The sequence below is a fragment of the Terrapene carolina genome, unplaced genomic scaffold, assembly GCF_002925995.2.
Source record: "Terrapene carolina triunguis isolate 2854851 unplaced genomic scaffold, T_m_triunguis-2.0 Scaffold138, whole genome shotgun sequence".
Lineage (NCBI taxonomy): Eukaryota > Metazoa > Chordata > Testudines > Emydidae > Terrapene > Terrapene triunguis.
In genome coordinates, this window is record NW_020664489.1 from 3894497 (window position 1) to 3919348 (window position 24852).

The 24852-nt window shown below is 40.0% G+C and overlaps 1 protein-coding gene and 1 long non-coding RNA gene across 3 annotated transcripts in view; one reads left to right on the forward strand and one right to left on the reverse strand.

Annotated features, from left to right (window-relative positions):
• Positions 1–2539: 2539 nt before the first annotated feature.
• POGLUT3 (protein O-glucosyltransferase 3) overlaps positions 2540–24852 on the reverse strand; it is a 61800-nt gene continuing 39487 nt past the window's right edge. Inside the window, exons 1-8 of one of the 2 annotated variants that reach the window (XM_026653414.2) lie at positions 15828–15998; positions 13785–13982; positions 11670–11956; positions 10277–10493; positions 8172–8368; positions 6132–6326; positions 4905–5009; positions 2540–3584 (exon numbers count right to left, since the gene is read on the reverse strand). In XM_026653414.2, the coding sequence (XP_026509199.1) occupies positions 3459–3584; positions 4905–5009; positions 6132–6326; positions 8172–8368; positions 10277–10493; positions 11670–11956; positions 13785–13908 (1251 nt within the window). In that variant the 5' untranslated portion in view covers positions 13909–13982; positions 15828–15998 and the 3' untranslated portion in view covers positions 2540–3458. Of the gene's footprint in view, positions 3585–4904; positions 5010–6131; positions 6327–8171; positions 8369–10276; positions 10494–11669; positions 11957–13784; positions 13983–15827; positions 15999–24852 lie in introns of those variants that run through there. The other variant, XM_026653415.1, reaches the window with a different exon arrangement.
• LOC113406763 overlaps positions 15932–24852 on the forward strand; it is a 39173-nt gene continuing 30252 nt past the window's right edge. Inside the window, exon 1 of the long non-coding RNA XR_003369874.1 lies at positions 15932–16018. This is a non-coding gene — a long non-coding RNA (uncharacterized LOC113406763). The remainder of the gene's footprint in view (positions 16019–24852) is intronic.

Here is a 24852-nt window from a genome sequence, read left to right on the forward strand (position 1 = left end):
TGAAAGTGTGGCTGATCAATCACCCTCGTTACAGTTGGTATGGCAACACCCATTTTTTCATGTTCTCTGTATATACATTTTCCTACTGTATCTTCCACTGCATGCATCCGATGAAGTGGGTTTTAGCGCATGAAAGCTTACGCTCAAATAAATTTGTTAGTCTCTAAGGTGCCACAAGTACTCCTCGTTCTTTTTGCTGATACAGCCTAACATGGCTACCACTCTGGAATCTTTTCCTACACAGACATTCACAGAGAAATTTTCCCCAAGCATATTGTTGTTATGAAGACATTTCATTTTTGGATCTCTGTTCTGAAACATGAACAAAATTGTTGTTTCATCCATCTGGTATGACAATTCATGGCTTATTTTCCCTTGATTAGCACAGTAATGTATTTTTAAAAAATACTGATCAATGCAGATGAAAAGTAGATTGACAATGCCACATAAACATGCTAAACTCCGCAAATCTTGATTCTGTCTGGTAAAGGGCATACTAGTCAGGTCATGTCAGCATAGTGCAGTAATGTAGAGAGTTTAATATGTTACCATGGAAGACAGACAATAAATGTGCTGCACATGGAGAAGAAAGAAGGAGCAGAAACCTGATTTCAGGTATCTGGTTCAGCAGTGTAACCCTGTTTCTGGACTGGATGTAGGAAGCTTTATGACAGCAAATGAACGCCACATGTATTTTCTGGAGCCAAATTTGTTTAGCATACTGAACTATATTTGTGGTTCTGTTTGGTTTCTAGGACTTATTTCCATGCCAAATAAAACTCAATCTATTTATTCCAGTGTAGAACTAAACCCTGTAAAGTGACTGGTAGTGCCAGATGTTTCATCTAAGGAAATGTAACGAATGATTGCAAGGAGAGCATCTAGAGTCCAGATGTTCCATGCTTGATAATCATTATTGTTCTAATACAGAAGTTGTGAGTTTTGTGTTCTGAAGAAACCATGCAACATCAGTGCTAAATGAACTGGTTTGTTTATTTTATATATTTTTCCCTCCATTTTCTTGGTTCTGTATAGCAGATACAAATGCCTATGCCGTGTTTGCTTTTTTTCCATGTGCCTGTATCAGAAAAATGAAAAATAAATATTTTACAAGAGCCACCCTGACAATACCTTCTCACACATTCAGAATAGCTACATTTATCTAAGCTCCCGTCCCCTCCCTCAACAGCCAAAAAACCCCTCATATCTAAATTACGTTAATACACCACATTCCTCATGAGTCATTTTCACAGTCACACACCAATTACCCAGTTGTTTTGACACCTTCCACAAATACTTTGACTAAATGGGGGTTGTACTAAGCATTTATTTAGCATTTTAGGTGCTTGACTCAGCAGGGGCAGGTTGTTTTGTGGGAAAGGGTTCACCTCTAATACATGGTAGGCCTCCGGACCCAATTTATTGTTCAAACACAGAAAGTCATGAGTTACATAAAAACAAAGTGATTCCCCTGACCACCACCACCAGGCTTTCCCCCTTGCCTTTCGGAAAGAAGACAAACCCCTTCCTTAAATCCCTTGAGTCACGTGACAGACAAGTAGCCCGTAACTCTTTCCTGGCCTTTTCACCCTATCAATGGTTCTAAAAATATTTACAATGTAGTTCCCTCAAAAGACACTTCAGATGCACCAATTTTTAAAATACTGTACAACTAAAAAGATCATTACAATATATGTAAAAAACCTAGACATTATACAAAGCCCAACTACTTTAGTGTCTGTAAAGAGTGGAGAAGGCATTTTGTTGATCTAGAAGACAGCATTAAAATATTTTTTCTATTCAAATCTAGCACTGATAACTGTGGGGTGTGGGTGGCGGAGTGCCAGAGTGGAGGGAGAAGGGGGACATGGAACAAAATAAATTTGTCTTTCCCTTGGTAGTGTGATTGGAAATGGCAACTTTCTATTTTTCTCTTCTATGACCCTGTGTGCACTACAAAAATAGCCATGATTAATTATAGTAGTGATACATGAGTATCCAAACCATGTTTTAAAATATGGCTATTTTTGCCTGTGTGGATGGGAAAATTATTTGTAACCTTGTTGGTATATATCACTAGGCTAAAATGTGGTTCTCTAACATGATTAGAGCAACAGAGAGTCCTGTGGCACCTTTAAGACTAACAGATGTATTGGAGCATAAGCTTTCGTGGGTGAATGCCCACTTCGTCGGATGCACGAAAGCTTATGCTCCAATACATCTGTTAGTCTTAAAGGTGCCACAGGACTCTCTGTTGCTTTTTACAGATCCAGACTAACACGGCTACCCCTCTGATCCATGATTAGAGCAGTATTTTCTGTCCAAATAGACAAGAAAAAACATACAATAGTATGTTTTGGCTACCAGTATGTTTAAACATGGTAATTATTGACGTTTAGATAGAGCCTATTTGCCTAGACTTCCTACATCAATGAAAGGGTTTTTTTTGTTTATGTAGGTAATCCACCTCCTAGAGGCAGCGTCTACACTGGGGGTCGGGTCAGTTGAACTACGCCACTCAGGGGTGTGAATTTTTCACACCCGAGTGACATAGCTAGGTCAATCTAAATTTTAAGTGTAGGCCAGGACTAACACATGGTCTATACTACAAAATTATGCTGAAAAAATATCACTCCCCCAACTGACATGGCGATGCTGGCAAAGCCCCCAGTGTTGTCACAGCTATGCCGACAAAAGCGTGCTGCTGTCAGCATAGCTGATAATGTTTGGAGAGGAGGTATTACAATGCTGGCAGAACTCCTCCTGTTGGCGTACACTGTGTCTACATGAAGTAGCTATACTGGCATAGGCTCTGTAGCAGATCAGGGAACTGAACCCAGGTCTCTTGAGTTTCAGGCAAGTGCCCTGACCATATTAGGATCATATTTTGAATATCTATACAATCTACAGTAGGGGTGAAGGTATCTCATTTTGGTCACATGTGGAGGTTGGAAGAATATCACCACCATTTTTTACCCCCAATCTGACTCTTGATTTGGACAACTTGTCTTAGGATCTGAATGGAGATCACAAGATTTATCTGACATGGACCATCAAATAAACATCAGATGGTAATACCAGATTTGGAACTTGCAAACCTAAAATGATTCACTTTGTGTCTACGGTTACAAATCTGCTGTATATATAGTATTCAGCTTAATACTGTGGTAGAATAATTTCTGGTTTTAAAAAGTTATTTTCAGTAGAAAATAGAAATCAGTAGATGACTTAATAGAGAAATCTAATACTGTTCTGTTGTGTGAGAAATGCTCCTGTAAAAGAACTTGCACGAACTCGTATATCATAGGCAGAGTGAATAAAGGTGTGCAAATACAATAAGAGTGCTTAACCAAGAATGTTCCCCCGTGCACAAGTATGTCCTAGATTTCACAGCTTAAATCCCATGTATATTTTTGCATCCTTAGTGAAACCAGAGTGGTTTTCTTCATTTGGTACAGTTATAGATCTTCCCTTAAAGGCTTTTTCCTATGGCAATTGCAGACGGAGGTGCTGTCATCAGGTTGAGGTACAAGTTCCATTCCATCTCTTATTTCAGGTTGGCTGGCTTGGTGCTTGGCATATTTCTGAAATATGCAAGTGACATTTAAGAGAGCTGACACAATAGCATGTAATTCATGTAACAGAATTCTCCTCCCTTCCATTCTCAAGTCTTGCTTTAAACACTGCTTCCTACATCAGTTACAGTCTGTTTACTAGGTTTTCATTGAAACACCTACTAATAAACTAAACTGGATCTGGAACTTCCTTTAATGTTTTGTCTTATGTCCTATTAAATGTCAGCTTTAATACTGTCATCAACAGTATGAAACTGCTTAATATAAACACATGCAAATGATCGGTCATATTTTTGCACACTAAACAGTCCAAAAAGTGATGTCATTAACTGTGCATTCATAGGAAATCTGATTCTGTATAGCAGAACAGCAAAGCAATTCAATACCCATACAGAGTAGAGGGTTTCGGAGTCAAATCAGAATTCTGCTTCTTGAAGTGAAAGTAATGTAAATTGCACCATGCACAAACTGGTTGGATCTATACCCTTTTGTTCAATCCTGCATCTCTTTCACATACCCCCTTGGATGGCTAGTTGTCTTCTTAGATGCTTCCCAAGTCCCCTCTGCTAACCCCATTTCTGTGGACAACACTCCTTCTTCTGCTCTCCCCTGCTCCTCAGGCTGTGACCAACTCCTGTTACTCCTTCTTTCACAATATCTCTGTAATTCGATTAATAATGGGCCCAACCTTCCATTTCCATGTGCAAATCTATAGAAGGAAGCTAAAAGGGAGGATCCCTGTGGGGTTCTCAGTTTTCTCCGCAATTGTTACATTGCTGAGTATGATTTGCTCACCACCAAGAAACAGGCCACGGGGACAGCCCACAAATTCCCTGGATCCCCCAGAATCAGTGTGAGAGTAGTGCCATCTGCAACTGACTTGGGTCTTTGGCCTGCCCTGCTACGTGGCAACACAGCTGCCATATTGCCAGGGCTTCCTTTTCCAGTAACCAGAACCAGGGCCACCCAAAGAACCAATGCCATGTTGGGACATTGGTTCAAAGGATGAAGTTGGAGCTAGCAAAAGGAGGAACACTAGCCAAAGGGTCAAAGGCCAACAGAAGATCACCTGTCTTAATCAGAAATAAAGCACTACAAAACACAGAATACAAAGCAGATGGGGTGGGGGTGGGAAATCATGAGAGCCCTTTCACAGTAGGACTGCTGGTAGCTCAGATTGCATCCCAATAATAATGAGGTACATTCTGCCAGAGTTCTTGGATGATCCCTTACAACCTATCATGAACAACATCTTAAGAATAGAAAACTGTAGGGCTAGAACTAGTAGCAGCTATGCGAAAACGTAACCAAATGACACACTGTACTAACCTGGAACACTTTGTAATAATAGCAGTAAAGCCTGTGAGGCTGCAGTAATTCTCTTGCAACTAACTGTCCTTCTTTAGCAATCTTCCTAGCTTCTTCATCATTTACCTGAGAAATTGGAAAGAAACAGCAGTGAATAATAGAGCAATCAGTGAATCAATTAAATTCCAGCATGATAACTCTCATTAAGAGGGCTGTTCAGATCTGTAGTAATAGCTGGAATGCTATCCAATGTACAATTACCGATACAGTGCAAGAACACATTATTTAGTTCCAGGTTTTTAGAATTTATCAGTATGCTTGCATGGTCACAAAGACATTGATATCTTTAGGGCTGCTGGTAAGAGTATTGGTGGCCAATTGTATATATTTGGAAAAATTAGTCAGTTACCGCTCTACTGTATTGTCCAAGTCACAGCCCAGTTCATAAGCAGGTTTGATGTCTCTCACACAGATTTGGTTACACAGAATACAGAGCTGTAGTTTTTGTCTTTTCCTACAGCATGTAATTAAGTGTTTCTGTTTCCAGCTTTGTTCTTTGTGAAGCTTTTCAACTGAACCATCCTTGATTACACACGTGGAATGTGTTTTGGTGATGTGGGTAGTGTACTAAGCATTTTTATTCATGTACTTGTATTCAAGAGTTTTAGAGCTTCATTTCAAAGCTTGTAATGCCCTTCATCTGGTCCTTTGTGAACAACTACAGTACTCAGAACTGAAACATTTCTTGTGTTTCTCACACTGCTAGTTTCAGCTATATTCTACATCAACACAATAATGTTTGGCATATTTATAAATAGCCCGTCTCTCTCATTCTATGTTACAGGAAGGTATTATTTTGGTACATCTGAACAGGATATCTGCATTAATAATTTCTACTCTGTGATCACAGCATTTGAAAAAAAAAAATTAATCCAAGGTTTGAAAGCAATCTTTAAAGATCTGAAAATGTATTTAAAGTTGTTCTATAGCAAAACATTTAAGCACATGCCTAAAGTTAAGGCTGTACTTAAGTGATTTCCTGAATGTGGATGTTTACCTGAATTGGGGCCTTACTTTCATTTAATTAAATGAATAATAATAGCAATATATACACCCTTTATCTGAATATCTCAGTGCAGAGTTGATGCAGAACACAGATTTAGCAATACAAAAGGAAAAGGACCACTAGGAATGTGTTTGTTTATATGTCAATGTACCCCTTTTAACTTTGTTGGTAACAACACTTACCTTAGCCCATTTTATTTTTTCTAGCAAGTCATCAAGGCTTCTTTTAATTGGAACATAATGTTTCCATGGTTTTAATTCACTGTAGAAGTGCTCATAGTATTGAGAGGTTTGTTTCAGTACTAGACTGTCACCCAACATGAGGTATGGGAATCTGTACGCTGCTACTGTCCCATCTACATTCACTTGATATTTGTACTGTAAAGTGAAAACAAAGAAGCAAAAAAGGAGAAAAAAATATTTTGAATCAAAATATCTGATCTTTCAGCCTATTTAGTGTTAGATATATGCACAGTCTCAAAATGTCCTGGAAATAATAAGTATCTAGAGAAAGGCACCATCTTGTGGTTTAGGCCCAAGACTGGTAATTAAGAACCTTTGGATTCTAATCATGGATCTGACACAGATTCCTTACAAGATTTTAGGCAAATCATTTAGCCTCTATGCCTCAGTGTCCTCACTTACCTATCCCACAGGGCTGACCTCAGGGTCAATTAAAAACGTACCAAATACTGCTCACCCTAATAGTGCCACAGAAGTCAATAAATAAAGCAAGATGGATATGGCTCAATATTTGTGAAGTGTAAGCCCAGTAAAAAAAACCCAAAACAACTGACAGTAGGGGTAAGAAAATCAAATGCTTTCATCTAGGTGCCCACCAAAGCTTTTCAGGTCATCCATATCAGCTCCATGTTTTATATACATGAATTCCAAATATTATGCAGTTTATTATGAAGAACCTAATCCCTGGTTGTCCTCAGTTCACATCACAAAACCACAACACAATTCACATGGACACCATGATGGGCATTCTGTTAAGAAGAGTGCTGGGACAAGGATAGAGTTGTGAGTGAGGGAAGCAGTCATCTAGTTCTAGTCTATATCTCTCATGATTCATCTCATTTCAAGAGGACCAAATTTATCCTCAATTAAAAGTAAACAGAGTACTAGTAAACATTGCACTAAAAGTAATATACGGTGTTCACTTTGGAGAGGGCTGTTTTTAGCATTTTTGATATAATCCCTGGGGCAGAACCTCAGTTGGCAGAAAATAGAATAGCTACTGAAGTCAATGCAGCTGTGACAATTTATACCAGCTGAGGCTATGCCCCCTTTATTTCCAGAGATTGATAACTCTCCTGCAACTTTGTTTACAGGATTGCTGTTCACTTTCCCATAAGGATCAGCAGATTCATTACATTCTATTGAAACCACTAAATCAAAGTTAAAATTTTGTAAGGCAAATATAAGGTTTAAAATAATTGCAAATGATAATATTTTTAATATATTAGAGACTCTGAGTTGAATCAGTCCCCAAATGCTCACCTCTCCATCTCCTCATTCACAAGCCTTCCCCTCGAGGTGGTGTGACTTCATACCATCCCCAATGAGTGGCACAACATAACCCAAGCAGTTTCAGAGGACAGAAGCAGAACACTGAAGCCAACCATGCCTGCCTGTTTTGTGAATCACATTTGAAGAATATGAAGAAGAAATAACATTATGGCTAAATTCAGCTGCCAGGAAACTCTGACTGCAGATGTCTACGCATGAGCAAAGTTAAAGAGGACATTTCACATCCTCCCCCTCCCCAGCTGCTGACATAGCAATTGAAGGAGTTGCAGGTTCAAATAAATCAGCAACATTCAATATACTTTTCTGACCCGCTGCTACAAGAACTGGTTTTGAAATACACAGTGCACCTACATCTATATAAAACATGCCCACTGTTTGCATGTTAAATAAGAAATGTACACAGTTACAGGTGATCAGAAATCTGAGTACAAGGCCTGATCCAAAGCCCATGAAAGTCAAAGAGACCACAATGGATAGCACAGTATGTTTTTTTTAAAGGATGTTTTACATGATGTTTTTACTTATGGGTAAAATATCTATTTTGTATGGCCGCATATGCCCAGGGCAGCATAACTGTTTCAAACACTGAAACGCAATCAGCGAAGTTAAAAAGGAAAGCTGCCTCTCTTCAGTTAGTAACCATTTAACTGCAAAGTAAGCCTATGTCTGCAATATAATGTGACATACCTTAAAGAAGTCAAAGAATCCCATGAGCTGAGCCTTTCCCAGCTCTTTCTCCTTGTCTTGGAAGAAGAAAAATCCTGTTATTCCAGCATCTAGTAGCTCTGGATTCTCCTTAGATAGCTGCACCAATTGAAGACGTTCTTCTCGGCTGTCTCGACCTCTAAAGAAAGCTCGCTCTGTTTTGTTGTGCCAGAAAGGGCCTACAGATAATGAATGAGATGGGGGGGAGACAGCCTTGAAATCTTTAAGTTACACATGCTCATACATTCTATATGAATTTGTTATGATATCAGGGTCACGCTCCCATGTATGGTAAAACAGGTATCAACATAACTTCCATTATGAACTTGTTAGTTAAAGAAACATTTAAACCTAACTGGTAAATATCTGCCCTGTCCTGAAGTTTTAGCATGGAAAAATATTCTTAAAATGTAAAATTTAAGTCTTTTTTTCTTTTAAGAAACAAAGAGCTCTGTGAAGCTTGAACGCTTGTCCGTTCCACCAACAGAAGTTGGTCCTATAAAAGATATTACCTCACCTATATTGTCTCTAAGAAAATTGTCTTATTTAATTAATTAAAAATATTTGTCTGAGCAAGAGACCTTCAATCTTAAAAGTCCACCCAAACAGGGGGGAGGGATAGCTCAGTGGTTTGAGCATTGGTCTGCTAAACCCAGGGTTGTGAGTTCAATCCTTGAGGGGGCCATTTAGAGATCTGGGGCAAAATTCTGTCTGGGGATTGGTCCTGCTTTGAGCAGGGGGTTGGACTAGATGACCTCCTGAGGTCCCTTCTAACCTTGATATCCTATGATATCCCAACACATAATTCCACTCCAACTTTAGTAACCTCTGTTAAGCAGCCAATTTTGCCAGACCTTTGAGGGGTCACTTAAAGGTGACCTACAGAGGGGGAAAAAAAGGTGTTGTATCCTTTTTTGGTATCTTTACAATATACAGAGAAAGCCTATAAGATTTTCATTCTGCTTGTTGTTATACTTTTAGAAATATCCAAAATGTCAAATCTTGCCTTTCCTGTTTGTGCTGGTAGTCTCCGTGGAGGACCCAGAGAAGTGGATGGGAGCAGCTTATTCTATCCTTAATTGAAGGAACAGGTATACTGAGTCATTAACAGAGACCTTGTGTCCAAACTGTTTATCAGGTATTTGAATTAAGTAAATATTTGGTGAAGGAGAGGGAGCTTTAAACTGTCTAAATAAACATCACTTCCTCGGTCAGGTTTCATTTTTTTGGTGCTCATCACGTCATATTCCTAATTCCCTAAGCGGCCATAGAGGCTCCCATGAAAAAGAGAATTTTTCTAACGTTCAAACAAACAAATAGGAAAAAAAAAAAAAGCCTGGCCCTTGAGGTTTTCTTTATACACACACAATATTTTTCCATTTTTCAGTGTAGTGAAGGCTGCCTTGCAAGAGGTTATGCATTCATTTTCAGAGTTTAATTTAAACAATTACAACAATAGCCCAAATCCCCTCTCAGGAATTGGACTAGTATTTGGTTAAAGCATTCTAAAGCACTTTACTGGATGAAGGGAGTTATAATCATGATATTTACATCTGTCAAGAAACCACAGTAACTACACTTTACTGGGTGCTTATTTTCTAAAAACATTCCAGTGCAAAATGTAATAATTGTATTTGGCATACTAACATGACAGAGCATAAATCACTTCCAAAGGGATTTTTATGGTCTGCTTTGTGAACTTTTATACCTGTAGGAGGAAGAGATTCTTTTTAACACAAAGTATTGTTTCCAGAACCCAAATGGGAGACTGTTAATTTAAAAGTCAATGGTGTTGCATGGGTGTAACTAAAGTCTGAATTTAAGGCCAAATTTTTAAGCCTGAGTGCCTAACGTCAGACTTTGAAATCCATATTTAGGCACTAAATACGAGCATTTTCAGCTCCCACTGATTTCAGTGGATGTTGTGTGTTCAGCACTTCTGAAAATCAGGCCACTCTTATTTAGATATTTATATAAGTTATCCTGTTTTGAAAATTTTGGCCAATATCTCTCTTTACATATATTCTGTTACTTCACCTTTGATGGGGTTATGAATTGATTTGTAAAGTCTATGAATTCTAATTTACCTGTGTTTCCTTGAATAGAAAGGAGGTCATTTGTAACACCACGTAGGGTTTCAAGTGTTGAATGGGTTATATCATATGTTGGAAGGACTAGGTCTCTTGAATCCACAGAGCCACACCATGAAACGATAGGTATAGGGCCAGGCGTATCATTAGCTGTTCGATGTTCCATTGGCCAATCTCCAACATTAAGATAAAACTCTACATCAGGGAGACGAACCTAGAAAAATATCCAATACAGGACAATTACAGAAAGGTTTATGCTTCAACTACTCATGCTTTAAAAGTAAAGTACGGTCATCAGTTTTCTTGTATCAAAGAATCAATCATTTTCAGTGTTGTTGTAGCCATGTTGGTCTCTGGATATGAGAGAGACAAGGTAGGAGAGGAAGTATCTTTTATTCCACCAACTTCTGATGGTGGAAGGGAGAATGCTGTAGGAGACCACTTAAAATGAAGTGGGCAATTAAGGGGTATCAGACAGTAACGCGTGTTACAAATTGTTGTAATGGGCTCATTATTTACCCAACTGCTGGATACCCCTTAAATGTCCAGGGCCAGCTTTAGGCACCGCGGGGCCCAATTCGAAGGAGCTGCCGCTGAAGTCCTGCCGAAGACAGCGGCAACGATTGAGCTGCTGACGACGACAGTGCCGGGACTTCGGCGGCAGCTCAATTGGCTGCTGGTGCCTTCGGCGGCACTTCAGCGGAGGGACCTTCCTCCGCGGCAGCGATTGAGCTGCCGCCGATGACAGCGGCGAGAGTTCGGTGGCAGCTCCTTCGGGACGTTGCGGGGCCCTCTTAGGGGCATGGGGCCCGATTCCGGGGAATCGGCTGAATCGCCCTAAAGCTGGCTCTGTAAATGTCCACTTCATTTTAAGTGGCCTCCTATAGCGTATGTGAAACCCCTATGCTTAACAATCTGTCCTAACTTGTATTTAGCTCTGACACTCTAGTTACCTTCCCCAGACCTGAAGAACAGCTCTGTGAAGCTCAAAAGCTTGTCCCTTCCACCAACAGAAGTTGGTCCAATAAAAGATTTTCATCTCACCTATCTTGTCTCTCACAATCAGTCAGTCAAGCCACCAAACAATGATCAGCATTATTTGAGATAAAGACACTGACTACAGCCTCAATCCTGCAAGCCATCTGTGCAATTGGAGTTCCAATTCAGGAAAGCCTGTAGAATCGTAGTACCTGCAGTTTTCCTACTGACTTCAATGACTTCAGGCTTCCTAAACAGATGATATCATGCAGATGCAGAAATAAAAATAAAATCTTAGTTTAATAATTAAATATGCAGCAGTCGTTTAAGGTTTGTATGAAAATAAAAGTATGAATATAATATCCAAATGGTAACAAATCTGTGTGATCCAAAAGTCTTATATAGCTGGTACCTTTCTTGCCAATGAGAGCAACATTTCATCTGAGAACATTTTGAAGTCTGTGTACTTCCCTAAGGAACGACGGTAGATGTGATTATTGAGAACAGTGTAATGAACAATAGCACCTCTCGTTTGCCCAAACCTTGTTGGGACTTCATGAAGCATTCGCTGAAGGTTGATGGTGGGAAAAGAAGTGAAGTCCTTAGTAACTTGAGGCTCCTGGGATGGACAAGAGAGAATATTCTGCCAGGTCTGAGAATCTTCTTCTGGACACTCACAATACTCATGATAAACAGGCCCTGCAGAACACAAAGCAATGAGAATGTCTGACTTCTGTGATAGTCTCATCTTACAATGCCCAAGACTCCTGATGGATACAAAAATCTAAAACTAGACCTGGTGGAAGTCTTTTGTTTTTTAGAATAAAAAGACCATCTTTACCAACAAATATTTTCTTGGAAAATTTTCTCTTTCTAAATTGTCTGGGTTTTTGATGAAAAAAATAAAAAATCAATTTTTTTTATTTTTTAGAAACCAAAAACAACTAATCACCAAAACAATTTTATTTTGGCCAAAATCCAAACACAAACTGAAAATTTTTGAAAAAATATTTTTTTAAATTTGTCATGGAAAATATCTACCATTTTCAATCATCTCTACTGAAAAAACAAAGTCGTGTACCAATGTCGTGCTACTGCCAGTGAGCCAGAATGCCTATAGTTATTTAAAGCATCCATCAATACTATTATTCAGCTGTACAGCTTAATTTATCAATATTTTAACCTTTATTTAGAACTTTATGGTGCCACAGTCTTTACATTTAGTATGAGGTGCTTTCTTTTATGTATAATTAATCATGTAGTCTGTCCTTTTGGATCAGTGTGGATTTATACACTGTAATAAGGACTAAGCATTTACGTAAACTTTATTCCATGAACTTCTAGCTAAAAACAAGTACTGTACTCTGTCACACTAGTGACTATGTAAGTATGCTCCAGCACCAATACCCAGGCTACTGTCTTGCTGCAGTTGGACCACATCACACCTATCTACTGTCAACTTCACTTGACATCCACAGTATTCCAATTTTTCAAAACTTTTCATAGTCTTGCATCAACATTTTCTACTGTTGTATCAATCTATTACCCCATCTGCACCTACTCTGGCTACAGTTCTGTCCTCTCCAGGCGAGCAGTAGTGGAAACAGGGAGGAAATTTGCTTTCATTTTTGCTGTTCCAAACTATCTGAAACTCATCCTCCAATTTACTGCCTTTCTTTAAATCTCATCTTAAACCCATTTTTGCTTCAGTTTTGAAGTGTTTTATAATAGTGTGTACATAGGATGCTATACAAAAAAAAAAAAAAACTTTGATCAGGAGAAGGAAAAAGTGGGAAATGATGCTGAAGAAGTAATTTTGTTTTCAGTGTTCATTCTTTTCCCTTGGTAGGCAACCAATCAACTGTGAGAAGAGAGAAGACGACCAAAGAAGCAGACCAGAAATTTGAAAACAGTTTGCAGTGTTTTCCCCTTTTAAGTGGAACTTAGAGTGTAGGGACCAGCATTGATCTTAACTGGGCCTGTAGGAAGAAAAAAGGAGAGAACATGGGGCTGGTTATAAGATTTCAATGTCTAGAAAGGACCGTGCTTTAGAAATCACAAAGGTAAGAATATTTGTTCAGTCCATCTTACGGTAAGATGGACTGAACAAATTATGAATTGCTGGGAACAACATGGATTTCCTTGCTTTACTAGGTGAGGTTTCCTTTAGACAAATATAGCACTCACAGCTAGACCACAGATGAAGAAGTTTTGTCTCTGCTGTGGCACTCCACAAAACCTGAAGGTCACCCTGCAACAAGAGCTAGGGAGGCATGTTCTGAGGCAGGACCTGAAGTTCAGGGACCATGGTCTACATGCTTAAATATTTATGTCTCATAACTTGGCAATGATCTGTATGTAGATTATTTCTGCTCCTTTAATCTGTGTAAGAGGAAGGCTGTGTAAGGGGCTGCTTAAACCAGAAAAAGCATTGGTACCTCCAGTTTGTTACCGTTTCCGACTAGCCAAAGTTTAATCCATAACATTTCTGTAGCTGTCACCATAAAATGGTAAACTGAAAACTTACCTTTCAAAATATAAGGAGACTGAGCTACATGTTCATTACCATAAAGTACCTCAATCTTTAACCCTTCATTGACACTCCCATACATCCGATATTGTATAAGAAATGACCCATCATTCCTATCCATGAGGTTAGGGATGTGGATCCGGATGACTTCTTTGGGGGAAAGTGCTTTAATTCCCACTTTAAACTGTGTTCTTCCTGAAAAGAAGAAAATAAAAATAGCTGTAGACACTGCATGCCTAAAGCCGGCCCTGCAGACGAGAAGTGTCATATTTTTAACAGGGAGAGTAATTAACCAGTGGAATAAAATGGATTCTCCTCCATCACTTTAAGTCTTTACATCAAGAGTTAATATCTTTCTAAAATATATGCAGTAGCTCAAATAGAAGTTATAAGCTTGATGCAGAAATTACTGGGTGAGGTTCTATGGCCTGTGTTATGCAAGAGATCAGATTAGATCATAATGGTCCCTTCTGGCATTAAAATCTACGTTTCATTCTACATAAATTTAACACTGGAGGCAGATTAGTACTTTATATCTGATCTGGTAACATTCTGATCCATAGCAGGAATGATTTCTTAATCTTGTACTGGAAAAGAAGCATGGTATTGCCAACTTCACATGAGTTTTAGAGATGGGAGGCCTGAGTCCTTGCTCTACCTCAGATTTCCTCTGTTATCTTGGGTAAATTACCCACATTTCTCTTAGTTTCCTCATCTGTGACATGGAGATAATAATGCATATGTATCTACTAGCCACACAGGGGTGTTGTGAGATGTAATTAGTTTACAGAAAAGCAATGTATTAGTGCTAAGTATTATTATTAATTACAATTCTTACTGACATTTCTCAGATAGAAGTTTTGAGACTTTTGAAGCACAAGGGAGGCCGAGAGGCATAGGTGACCACACTAAGGACCTGATTCTGCTCTCACTCTAGTTAAGTACCTCAAGCTATTTCACGTTCACACAGAGTAGACAAGAGAAAGTCCTGCTATTTTTCCACAGCAGGAATGAGAAGGCTGTGACCAATGAACAGCCAGGCAATATTTTCAAACGTTATTTGATCTGTGTGGCTGGATTAGAGATAGTTAGTTTGTCCCTACCACTGAAACACAGAGTGTTGGAACTGCTGTACCTAAAGACTGGTCCCAGGAGGCTAATTTATTCTGAACACCCTGTTTTAATGCTGCTAATTGTCTGCTAGTATTTAGGCCACTGGAGAGAAGATGCAGGGTTGCATGGAAAGACACACTGGACAGTAGAAGAGTAATGTAGGATTTTAATGTTTTCGGTGAGCTGATCACAGAGTGAGACTTTGTGTGTTTAAACGTACGTGTATTATTGTGAAATGCGTCTGACGTTGCAAGATGAAAACGTAGCAGTGATTGATCCTGGGTTACTGGTGCCTCGGGCGCTAGGAAGGGGACAGGGGAGGGAGAAAAACTTAAGGCTCTTTGGATCCGCGTCTCATCCTGAGTCAACTCCTTCAGGTGACAGTTTCCTCAGCCCCAGCGCGCCCTGAGCCTGGAGAACAAAAGCCACAGCAGGGGCGGGGGCGGGGGCAAGGAGCAGACGCAGGCACAGTACCTGGGGGGGAGCGGGTGAGGTTCTGTCCAGCTGCGCTGACCGCCTGGATGTAGAAATACCTGACGGGCATCGTGAGCTCCGCTTCCAGCCCGGGCCCCCAAACCAGGCTCCTCTCTGCACTGACAGGGCCCGGAGCAGCCTCCGCCACTCGCAAGAGCAACAGCAGGAGAAGCGGTAGCGGCAGCGCCTCTCCGAGCAGCAGCTGCTGCCGTGACTGGAGCACAGAGGCGCCGCTGCGCCCCATTCTCCGGCCCGGCATGGAGGAGTGCGGGTGGGGGCGGGCCGGGGGCTCAGGGAGAGGCGAGCTGGCTGCCTGTGATTGGAGGGTGCTGTGGCCAATCGGGCGAGAGAGCAACGACCTCGCTTTTTCGCTGCCCAGCGCAGCCCACCCGGCGGCGGAGCGCGGGCTCTGCCCGCGGAGGGGCCCGGCCGTGCGGGTGGCGCGCGCTGTACCTAGCGCTGGGGCGGGGCCCGGGACGCGCGGCGGAAGGCGGATCAGCCCCCTCCGCGCGCGCCCCACCGGCCGGTCCCGCGCGGAGTCCGGCAGTGAAGCAGCTGGAGCCACTCGGCTGAGAATTGCTGTTCCCGTCCCTCGTCCTTGTCACGTCACCACTCTCCGTAACGGGCTCCGAGCCGTGAATGTGGTGAGTGCTGGGTCAGCTGGTCTTCCGCCTCCTCCCTCGCTGTGCACCAGAGGCACGGGGCGGTCCCACACGTGCTAGCAGCAGGGCTGAGTGGGCCAGTCTGAACAGAGAGATGCTCCCATTGTAGGGTAGTTTATGTTCTCTCAGATACTAGTCTAATCTTTTAGAAAAACACCAACCAACCCCTATTTTTAACCCAGGTATATGTCAAAATATATTTATCTTTGAATATTTAAGTTAAAATAATAATTGAAGGGTGCTTCCTGTCACATCAATCAGGGTATCCAAGTGTGTTGTTGGATCCATACATAGACACCATTATGTATGGAGTACAGATACACAAATACACAATATGTTGTTTCACACTCCTATTCAGCTTTACAGTGACATCTCAAAAGAGAATCTAGGCCATGTTTCAGCAAAGCACTTAAGGATGGAGAATCCTTTCCTTTCCTCCCACAATTTGCCTAACTTCTCACCCACTCTGCTCACTGAGGCTGCATTATGCCAAATATCAATTAATAGTATCTAAAACTGGCTGCTCAACATTCTTTTTCATACCCCAGACCATGAATTAACTTTTCCTTTCTTGTTGCTAGGCGGCTCATGGTCCAACCAGCAGAGTGTAAAACAGGTTCCCAAACTAGAGCTTTCCTGAAGTGGGCTTCATAATCTCTCAGGCTTGTGGCATTTGGGAAACAAGGAACCATACTTCATGGGGGGGAGCAACTTAGTAGCAGCCCCATGCTTGATTGATCCTTTCATGCATCTAGCAAAAGGAAGGTTCCTTCTCTTGTCCTCTCACTACATGTAAAGGCCACAATGATCTTCACACATATCATTGCAAATGTTTTTAAAACTATTCTGTTTCAATGATGTTTTGCTACTGCTCAGAATACAGGGCTAGCAAGGTACGTAGATTGTTACAGAGAATATTTCATCTCTGATTGAAGAGAAGGCATTTGTGCCCCAAATGGCTATCTACCATAAAGAGAAAAAAGTATGGACTATAGTACAACTGCAGATGTGGACATCTAATAATTGACAATCTATAGCCGTTTAGCTCCACTGCCAGTACTTGGCAGTTTAACGATTCAAGTCATTCATCTGCACAAGTTATTCCTCTGTGCATAGGTGTCTGAAAGTTGGCTAAATCAGACACACAGTTCTTGTAATACACTGAAAACTCGAGTGTATCCTTGGACATGCCTAGAGCTTATGAAGGATTATGCTTGGATGCTTAATTCTGAATCTTTTAATGCTCTTAGCATTGTTTGGCATCAGTATCCTGAAAGCAGCATTAAGATACACCTCTACCTCGATATAACGCTGTCGTCGGGAGCCAAAAAATCTTATTGTTTTATAGGTGAAACCACGTTATATCAAACTTGCTTTGATCCAACGGAGTGCGCAGCCCCGCCTCCCCGGAGCACTGCTTTACCGCGTTATATCGGGGTAGAGGTGTATTGTAAAAGCTTAAAATAGTTAAGCATGAGTTATTGAGTGCACAGATAAAACCAGTACAAACATTTATTAAGCAATATGCACCATTTATTTCAAACCAGTCATTTTCAGTATAAATATCCTATAATATATAAGCATTTATAGAATATATTCTAGCTAAAAAGAAGGCTTAGAAGACATAACAGGCCACATTCACCACTGGGCAAAAGATGGTGTAGCTCCGTTCAGTTTAGGAGAACTGCATCTTCTTATTGAAAGGGATTAATTTGACCTCGTGTTTTTATATGAGTGACTCTTAACAAAATTACATCAGCCCTATGTAAACATTAGTTACCAGCCACTCTGACCCACCACAGTCTTGCACAACTAATTTAGGACCAAATTCTAAACTATTTTGATTTCTTTGTATGGCCCTCAGTTTTCGTCATATACCTAGCACTGTATTTAATGAAAGCCTCCTTTATGCATCCAATGTGAGAACTTAGTCCAAAATCCACCATATGGGTAGAAAATATTTACAAGTATGAACATTCAAATAATCCAATTTAATGGAGCAAATCATATGACCATTTATCTCCCTGTAAACATGTATCATAACAGAAAACCCTTACTTAGTATTAATTGGTTTATTAATCTTATGGTATGGAACTCTGTATATATGGTGTAAAACCATGTACATAAAATAGTCATAGCATTTCTCATCAGAACAGCACATTTTACAAGTTTACATTTACATGACAATTATTTCCTTCCAATACTGTATGCACCAGTCTGTATGTGCAAATCATTCCAAAATAGATACCACTTAAAGAACAATTCTGAATATAAATATGTAGTTTATATTAGTCTTATGTACAACCAAAGAAAATAAAGTATATAACAACAATATTTATACATCGAAACACTTTCAAAGTACAGCTCCACTTCTTTAACGAAGTATACAATATAAAAAATAAGGGTACCAATTGTCTAATACAATATTTTTCACGTGGAGCATTCAGTGATAGAAACTTCGCTTGCTTTGCCTAAAATATATTACTTTAAAATATCAGGCCATTGTCTTTCCAGTTATAAAAATATAATTTGTGTCTTAGATAATTTTATTAAATGAAAAAATATAGAGAAAATTCTGGAATGAGATTAATTAGAGACCAGATGTGAAGTTAGTGAAGATTAAGTACAAATAAACTTAAGTACAGCACTCTGCCCAATCTTCAGCCAGCACAGTAGTTCCTAGGACTGCTTTGTTGGTGCAACTTATAGTAGCTTTTTGGGCTGTTCTAAGATATGCTAAGGACTGTTTTAGCCCCCTGTTGGGCTGAGGGCTAGGGGAGATGGAAAAGTGATTTAGAGTCACCTTTGCTTTCCCACTAACAGTGCTGTGCCCAGCATGAACTACATGCAGCTAAGGATTGAGCCCATGAAGTGTAGGAAATGAAACACATAGGAAATAAACAGAAGAGAACCAAGTTACAGAATTTTTTAAAAATTTTGTTCAATTTAGTGCTCTATGAAGTGACACATTATTATTAAAAACTAGAATAATCCCCAGGACAAAGGAAGCCACCCTGGTAATGCACCTCAGCCCCAGCCAGCAAAGACTCTTGCTATTTCAACCCTGGATCTTCCATATGATGCTTTAAAAGCAGACTATCACTCATCTGTACTTATCATATTGAGGATTTTAACCCAAATTTCCAGTAGTGAAAGTGTACTGCATGCATCGGTCATGCTCTTCTTTAGAGTTTTTGCCTTGCCTCAATAGGCAAAGGGGTGTGTGTGGGAGGGGTTTAGGGTGGTGTGTGTGTGTGTGTGTGTGTGTGTGAGAGAGAGATTACGATCCACAAAGCTATACAGGAAAAAAATCCCTGGCCACTTAGCATATAAGAGCTCAATCCAACTCTTACTGAAGTCAATGGAGATACTTCCATATCATTACACAATAAAAAGCTCCACATTAATCTTCCTTTTCTTAATAAAATATATATTTAAAAAAAAAGATTTGTGGGAATTTATCTTTTGCTTGCAAAAGAAAATGACAGGTTTAAATACATTTAAAATGGCCAAATTGAGCTTGCATAAATCAACATAGCTTCATTAAAGTCAATGGACCAACACGGATTTACACCAGCACAGGATCTGGCCCAAAATGTGTTACATGTTTATGCCCATCCAGGAACCATCAAAACACCTTTCAGATGAGATCTCACTCTCAATCTTGTATTACAGGATCTCACAGTTCTGATTCTTTATCAGTCTCACAAAGATAGTATTCATCATCCGTGGTGGTATCAGTGTCCGAGTCTGAATAAACCATTGGTTCTTCTCGATAGATGTCAATTGGGTCTCTTGGGGATGAAGCATCTACTGACATTTTGCTCCTAGCAGAATTTGAGTTCAAGAGCTCAGCCCTCTTTAAAGAATCACTCTCTTCATTTCTCAGAAAGCCAGGGTTTTTAAGAAGACATGGTCTCCATAATCTCCCTTCTGTGAGTGATCTCTTGATATTTTCCAGGAACGCCAGTTGTTGTTCTTTTCCAAATATACCAAACTCAATAGAAGGATACATCACACGTCTAGTGCCGTAGGTGGTGGTCCTCTCATCATATGAAGCCCAGTTTTCATTTTCATCTCTAGAGCACAGCTCAGAATAAGATTTAAACTTTCTACTGTACCTGCTTTCTTTAGGTAGACAGTTACTTCCAGAGCCAGGGTTGTCATGGGAATCTTGAGTATAGGTGCTTTCAGAAAAGTGACGTTCACGTTGATTCTTTGCACAACTCATGCGTGACTGATTACTGTGCAGGTTTGCATTTTTTAAACTCTTTGACCGATGGAGGTTTTGATCATGATCACATTCATCTGGGGAAAGGGCCTGTTTCTGTGAACAGACACTTGCCTGCAAATTTGTTATAAATGTGTTTGAGTTTTTGTCAGTTAAAAATGGCAACAGTAGAGGATCATGGGAACTACCAGTACTTGTTCTCTTTTGATTGCCTGATGAATCTGCTTCAGTAGCTCTGGAAAAGATGGTTTGATTTCTGTTTTCCAACCCCTGGCCAAGTTTTTGGGAATTCTTACTTCTTGCAGCGATTTCCTTTGGAAATAGGGTTGTGGGGCTCAGCATGCTTTCCACTTCATTCTCGTTTTGTTTGGGGTTGTTGACTTCTCTTCTCTGTTTGCATGAATTTGCAAAAGGCCCTTGATTCTGGTTTTTAACTAACAATGGAGAGTCATCATTAGTTTGTGATCTCTTATTCTTCTCAGATATTTTGTGAACAGGGCTGTCACAAACACCAGGGGTCAGATTTTGATTCTGGTCTTCATTTCCAGTTTGGAGAAACAGCTGGGTAGAAGCAGGGGACTGCAATGTGTTGTGGGTCATGTTAATCTCTAAAGAAGTGATACCTCCATCATTCTGTGAAAATATATTACTTACGTGTGGTTTTGGGTTTACATTTTTACTACAAAATTTTCGGCTTGTTTTATAAATGGCTGCCACTTCATTTTTAACTGAGGGCCTGTTTTTCCTTTTTTCTATATCACTGACTTTCTCTCTAGTGCCATCAGACATATGCTTATTTTCGCTCACTGCACTCTGCAGCCGTTGCAGATCCTGTGTGACACTGGAGAGTTTATCTTTAGACTCAATATTCTGTCTATCTTCACTGTACATCACAGCTTTCTGCAAACTAGTGCAATCTTTGTCCATCTGAGTGTTCAGGGATATTTGCTCTTGTTTAGTTTTGCGGCTCACTAGATCATGTGTGTCTGGGATACCTATTTTGGCTGGTTGAAGTATAGGTTTAGCTGCAGAAACTTTGCCTAGCTGAAATGGTTTGTTCTGTGAATTTGGAAGCATTTTTCTATCAGAAATTAAAACTTCATCTGTGCTATTTCTGGAACTTTCAGCTCCTAATAGAAATCCAGTACATTTATTGTTATATAGGGAAATGCTTTGGTGTTGAAAATCTGCTCTCTCTTTGGCTCCTGCATCATGCCTAGATTTACTTTCAGCAGAGGTTATTGGTGTATTATTGACTGCAGACTCTCTCTGACTTTTTCCTTCATGGGAACTATTTTTATCTAACTGGGGTGGTAAAATATTCTGATTGTTACTCCCTCTTACTTTAATAAATTGCTGGCAATTTTTGGAGTCTCTGTTTTGCACACTATTAGTATTAATTGCAGAAGTAAAATTAAAAACATTCTCTGGAGGGTCTTTGTGTTTTGGGGGGGTTGACAAAGTGGAGGTTAATTGTGTGTCAGTATGCAAAATGTTCTCCTTCTCTTTACTTTCTTTACCTGAAGAAAAGCATATATCAATATTTTGGTTGTGTGAAGCAGTAGAAATTGCCTTAACGGAAGTATCCGCTTCTTTAGTGGATTCTGGATCACGAATAGAAGTGTCTGATGTCACCATGTCAGGAAGTACAAGTGTGCTTTCTTTTAATGCAAGCCCTGGTGAAATATCTTTCTTATTATGTACAATGCTTGTTGACTGTGAAGTACATACTTTCTCAGTGCTGGGAGAAAAATGTGAGCTTTCCTGATCAGTGTCAACAGCTCCTGTCTTTGCATTCTGGGGTGTCATTGAAACTGCAGGAGTTTGATCAGGAGAATGTGGGTGTCTCTCTTTTTCTAAGGTGCTAGGAAAAGCTACATTTGCTAAACCGATGCGAACTTCAGAGTTCTTGTTTTGCATTTTGGGTGATTTAGATTTTTCTGTGTAAAGAGGTAAAGCTGTGATCTCTGGATCATCTAGAAAGAGGTTACACAATGTTCTTGAATGACTCCGTGGTAAGGTGTAATAAATTGAAACCAACTCGTGATATTCGACATGATCCTCATCACCAGAAACTGTAAATGTGCTAATAGTTTTATATTTCTGCAAAGAATCCCCCATTTCCTTTCCCAAACAGTCTGAAAATACTGGGGATTCTTTTTTGTTTACAAGTTTCTCTCTCTCTGATTCAGAGACAACTGTACTACCACTTAAGGAGTGGCTAGGGCTCCTGTTTAGAGGCAAAGGGCGATCCTTAATTTGCAGGACATTTTCTTTGATATCTGTAATACCATCTAAAGGTATTGGTCTTATTGAGGAATGTGCTGATCCTAAAGAAGATATTTTATCTCCTTGATTAAAAGAAAAGGCAGCAGTTCTGTCTGAGTTCTGCTTCTCTACATGATCCCATGTGGCTGTTTTGCTTTTAGGGAAAGAGATGGACATATCTGACATTACACTGCCAGCAATGCTAGCTGATTTTCTAGGTAAAGTGTAATAAATGACAAGAGGCTCCGGAGACTCAGGGTTGCTTTTACCAGGAGAGCCAGAAATGCTGCTACTATTAGTGTGTCTCAGTAAGCTTCCTTGCCTATAGAGTCTTTCAATACATGATGCATTTTGTCTTGTTTTTCCATTTTCTCTTTCCAAACAAAAATAGTTTAAACTACGTTCAGCAATCTCTGGGCCTCTGTCAAAACTCCGTGCATAAATATTCTCACAATTCCTGTTTTGTGAACCACCAGTAGTTAATTGACTATTATGGTCCTTACTGGCTAAAATGTTTTGATCTTTGGGTTTTTCCTGGGGAATACCTTTTGCAACAACACCTGCCAACTCAACTACTTCCCCACCTTCTGCTGGAGCTTCAGTAACTCTGCAATTCACTGAAGAAGTAGTTGGAGTTTCTAAAGATTTCAGATAGCTCTTATGAGAAAAGGCTTGTAGAGAGCCTTGTGAACTAGGAGACAAAAGTTCTGGAGGACTGGGCAATATGCTTTGATGGTTTGCCAACGTTTCAGTAATTGGAGCAGAATGAACTGATGCACTACTTTGTAGAACATCTACCTGGAAAGACTCTCCCTTAGGAGTGATATGATCAGTAGTTTCTGCTCTCCGGCTTCCTAATTTAATGCCTTTTCTTTTTGCTGAATTAAGCAGATGATGTTCCCATTGCTTCAGATTTGAAAGAAACGATCCCCTTCTGCTATCATCAGCTGACAGAAGAGAAGGGGCCTGATTAAGTTCACTGTGAGCAGGAAGATCATTTTCCTTTCTTTGTAGGTTTCTTTTACAACTCTTTGATATGTTATTTTTTGTAATCTCTCTTGTGGCGGTGAGCTGGGTTTGTCTTCTTGAACTCAGTGAGAGAGGTGAATTAAGAAGAGATGTGCTGTTTTGCAAGGCAGCAGCGTTATTAGAAGGAGAAATCTGGGGATCAGTGGTATTTTTTGTATCCACTTTCTGAGAAACTGGCTGTAATATTATGTCTTTAATACTTTTCTGGTCTGCCTTGCCTGATAGTTCCAAGTCTCTGACCTTGTCTGAAGCAGCTTTTTTAAAGTCTTTCTTAATATTCATTTGGGTAACCAAAGGCTGTGGCTGGCTTTGGGAAACCTTAGTGGCAGAACTGCTGTTCTCTGCTACCAATTTCTTTTTGAACCTTGAACCCAGTAAGACAGACTCAGACACATCTGCTTTGATGCTGGTTGAAGTAACTGCAGATTTATAAGTGAGATAGCTCTGAGGGTCTTTTGAATTCTTTGAAAGCAGTTTACTACTTGCACCACTTGATACCTCCACACTGCTTCTGTTTTCTGACACACATGTTTGAAAGTCACTCTGATGGCACTGTGAAGCAAGTTTAGCATTCTTTGCATGTGCACTTTGCTGGTCATTTAAATTAGATGTAATCATTTCATAGTGAGCATCAGGGGAAAGAAACACTTCATCATTGTAGTACTGATAAATATCAGACCAGGAAGGGTGCTCCTCTTTTCTTCCAAAAGGAGAACTCTTTTGGTGTATTTGGAACCTACCATGACAAGCTGTATCTCTATAGTGGGACCTAGAGAGGTTGTTTTCCAACCCGCATAACGGATAATTCTCCCAGTTATCAAAGGATAGTGAAGTAGCAGCTTTGTCTGTGCAACTGATGCTACTAAACCAATTAGTACTTGACACAGCTCTTCTGTAATGGTATTTTGACCGGTAAAATTCATATTCTCTGTTTTCGTGCAGAGGGCAAGGATATGTATCTTGTTTTGTGGCATTACATTCCATTAATGATTGGGTCCTAAAAAGATTGTCTTGATTTGATGCATGTCTAGAAGTATATGGTTTATTCCATACAATAGAAGAGAGGGGAATTCGCTTTGGGGTTTGCCGATTGTTCCTTCTTACAAATCCACTGTTGTTCTCCGTTGCCAATAGATTTTGTAAACTAGTTGTTGAAAATGGCTCAGAGGATGCTGAAGACGGATATCTCTGAAGAGAACACACAGAGTAACTTCTCCCAACTGTACCCTTCCCCATATAACTCTTGTGTCCAAATCCACTGTTCTGTCTTATGGAAGGAAGATGCAAG